We start from the raw sequence: 3464 nt of genomic DNA, 5'->3' as shown, positions 1-3464 counted from the left end.
GGGGCTTTAGGCACCGCGTGAAGACGCCAACGAAGCCATTGAAGCGCTCAATTGCTATATCCTCTGAGACTGTAAACTGCGAGTCGATTGGGCTTATCCTTCTGCCTAACAGATTCAGATTTACTGGTTTGTTTGTTCTTAATGCAAAATTTTGCATTTTTCTCGCAAATAAAGATAAATTTTCATTGCCTGCATTACAGTGGAGTACTGGAGTACAATTTTAACAAAAGTGCCTGCTCCTTATTGTCGATTACTGCCAGCTTGTTTGAGTCCAGCCATGGGAAATGTTTTTCTTTACTGAAAGGGCAGGAGCAATTGTTTTTGTTTTTTTATGCTAAGGTTTTACAACTCCTCTAAAATACAGTTTACAAATTTCGATTTGACGGTGGGGATTAGAATATACCCTTGTATATTAAAAAAGATACGGAGTAGTTTACTCTATTTACATGGTGAAAAGGGGGATAAATCTTGTAAGGTCTGGTTTACAGCACATCATGTGAGTGTGTGACTCACAAATCTCAAATTGCTTCTTCTGTGAAGCGTTGTTCCGTTCTCATCGATTTCTCGAAATCTCGAACCACATGTTTCAACAGAATTAGGAGCACCATGATTGGTAATAGCTTATTGTCATGCTAGCGGCAGAAGTTTCCGCAGTCAGAAGCGAGGCGTGCAACCTCGATCAGCGTCTTTGCGGATCCTGATGAGCCGCATCACCGGTTCATTCCTCTGCCACCGGCAAGATCGGATTTGTGCCGCATGATCTTAACGTTGAATTGTGGAAACGTGCCCTCCTCCGCGCATGGCGCCGCAGATTTCCCCATCTTGAACGTCAAGAGCTTTCCTGCAGTCTCGTTCGTCTTTGCACAACGTGGCAGGAGTCTGATCGGAGAGTCGACTATTTGTCTTTGAACAGGGCTACATGTGTGTTTGGGAAATGGGAAGACGAGTATGGAGAAGAACACAGTAATTGCCTAATGCTGTAGTGTTAATTTGCAGTATTTAGACAAAGTACTCTGTGTTATAAGAAAGAAAGTGATTTTCTCAACTCTTTCAAACTTTTAGGAATTCACATATGCAAGCTAGCTCCTCGATCGAGAGCCAGGTTGCTACACACAACAACAATCTTGGGGATGAAAAATAGAAAACTCAAAGCAATGTCAGAGTTGACAAAACTGAGCTGACACTTTATATATGGTCCATCTTAATACGGAGCTGTCCTTGGTTGTTTATGCCTTGCCGGATTCCTCGCAGCCCGGTGGCTTGAAGGCGATGAAGCTGATGCACTGCACCTGCCGGGTGTTGTCGAAGCCGATGATGCGGACGTAGGCGTCCGGGTACTCCTTCTTGACCTCCTCCAGCTCCTTGAGCACCTGCGTGGCGTCGGTGCACCCGAACATGGGCAGCTTCCACATTGTCCAGTACCTCCCGTCGTAGTACCCAGGAGAGCTGTTGTGCTCACGGAACACAAAGCCGACCTTGCTGAACTCAAGGCAAGGAACCCACTTGGAGCGGATCAGGTACTCGATCTGCTTCAGGAGAGACTCCACGGAGAGAGGGGGCAGGTACGAGAGGGTCTCGAACTTCTTGATGCCCTCGATCGGCCACACCTACAAATTAATTAAAACACATTTGCATTGACATTCATGTACACATTGATTACTGACGATATATGTAATTCTACATCTGCATGTAGTAATTTGGGGTTGTTTAATTAACATATACATACCTGCATGCAGCTGATCCTTCCGCCGTTGCTGACGCGGCCGAGGCTGTTGGAGGAGCGGCGGCTGAGGGGGAGGCCGGCGGTGGACTTGAGGCCCTGGAAAGGGGCCACGGAGGTGGCGGAGGAAGCCATCACGGTGGGTGCCATGGTTGCAAGCAGCAGGTAGAGCAAGCGAGAAGAGGCTGCTAGCTTATTGGGTTCGAGGCTGGGTCAGCATTGTGGGGTTATATAACGTACCCAAGCTTGGCTCTCCACCCAGTCCTGCTCTATCCTCCGCAAGATGTGGAAGGAGTGGCTGGTGTTGGCAGCTGCCGTCCTGATAAGGGCGAGAGCCACACATGAATGGCTGCCCTTATCCTTCCATACGACGAGCCTGGAATTGACGGCCGTACGTACGTGTGTCCCGTGCTTGTATCCTCATCCTGACTAGTAGCTAGCAGCATTTTCTCTTGATTGACTGGCTGTGCGTCTTGTGCCGTAAGCATGCTGAATTTACTCGGATGTTTTCCTCTTCATCAGCTATATAATATATCGTGTGATGTGCTGACATCGCTAAACATATATAGCTACTACTACCTCTCTGTTCCTAAATATACAGATGCTTTCTATAAACTTGATCGTACTTTAATTTTCTTTTTTTCTTAGATGAAACTATAACGAGTCGTTGCATTACTAAACATCCCTCTGACATTTTTGCACCCAAGACGTCTCAGACCTGCTTGTTCATTGACGCTTTTGCAAGTAAGAAGCGCAAGTGCTGGTAGACTTAGGACTAAAAAAAGTTCGTCACCAGTGACGTTTGTTTTTATCCAACGTCAGCCGCGAGAATGCTAATTTGTAATTTAGATCGTACTGAAACATATTGCAGCAATGAAAATTCATATTGATTTGCATACACGCTGCATACAATATCGAACTTCATCGCACTGCATACAAATCGGATACATTAATTTCATTGCACTAGATACAAGATCGAATACATTTCATTGCATTGCATACAAGATCGTGTACACGTAAAAAATGTCGCCAGCACCACGGAGCAGCTGAGGTGATGGATAAGAGAAGATCATCTGAAACGACGCACTACTACAAAACACAACATAAGTGGCGGGCGGGAAAGGCCCGTCACACTGATGAACATCATCAGCCCGTCACTAATGAACCTGAGTGACGGATGCATAAAACCCGTCACTGATGACCCCTCATCAGTGGCGGGCGTGGTACTCTCGTCACTGATGAACCCTCATCAGTGACGGGCGAGGAAAACCCGTCACTAATAGTTAGATCTGAAAAATCGCAAAATTCACTAAAACACACATCATTGGCGGGTTTTACATCTAGGCCCACCACGGATGACCCCTGGAGAGCTTTAAAGATTGAAAAAATCATAACTAATTAATAAAAAATCAGAAAAATGTCATTCTTTTTGCTAAAGTCTTATTTTTTTCTTGCTTATCATAGTGGAACAATAATATCATATGATAACATTGGAAAAATGATCTACATAGTACAATCTTGTTAGTTCTTATATTTGAACTTTAGGTTTTAAGCAAATGTAAGAAAAGTTAATTCTTTAGCATGGAGTCCTCTTATGTGTACTAGTTGCTAGGAAAATTGAAAAACTTGAATTTTGACAAATGTTAAAAAAAAACCTTCACAAAATGGACTATCATGTATGATGTTTATGTGTTCCAAGTCAAATGACCAAAATCACATGCCATGTGTATACCATAGTTCATGA

General features: G+C 44.2%; 1 protein-coding gene across 1 annotated transcript; it reads right to left on the bottom strand.

The window, feature by feature from the left end:
* Window positions 1–1018: 1018 nt before the first annotated feature.
* Window positions 1019–2011, bottom strand: LOC100829841 (ribulose bisphosphate carboxylase small chain PWS4.3, chloroplastic). Its single transcript, XM_003577061.4, has 2 exons — window positions 1727–2011; window positions 1019–1607 (listed from the first exon to the last, which is right to left on the bottom strand). The coding sequence occupies exons 1-2, from the start codon at window positions 1868–1870 to the stop codon at window positions 1227–1229; spliced, it is 525 nt and encodes a 174-aa protein (XP_003577109.1). The 5' UTR covers window positions 1871–2011; the 3' UTR covers window positions 1019–1226.
* Window positions 2012–3464: the final 1453 nt, after the last annotated feature.

This window comes from Brachypodium distachyon, chromosome 4 (genome assembly GCF_000005505.3).
Source record: "Brachypodium distachyon strain Bd21 chromosome 4, Brachypodium_distachyon_v3.0, whole genome shotgun sequence".
Lineage (NCBI taxonomy): Eukaryota > Viridiplantae > Streptophyta > Magnoliopsida > Poales > Poaceae > Brachypodium > Brachypodium distachyon.
Note: the sequence above shows the minus strand (reverse complement) of the source record. Positions and strands in the feature narration are given on the sequence as shown.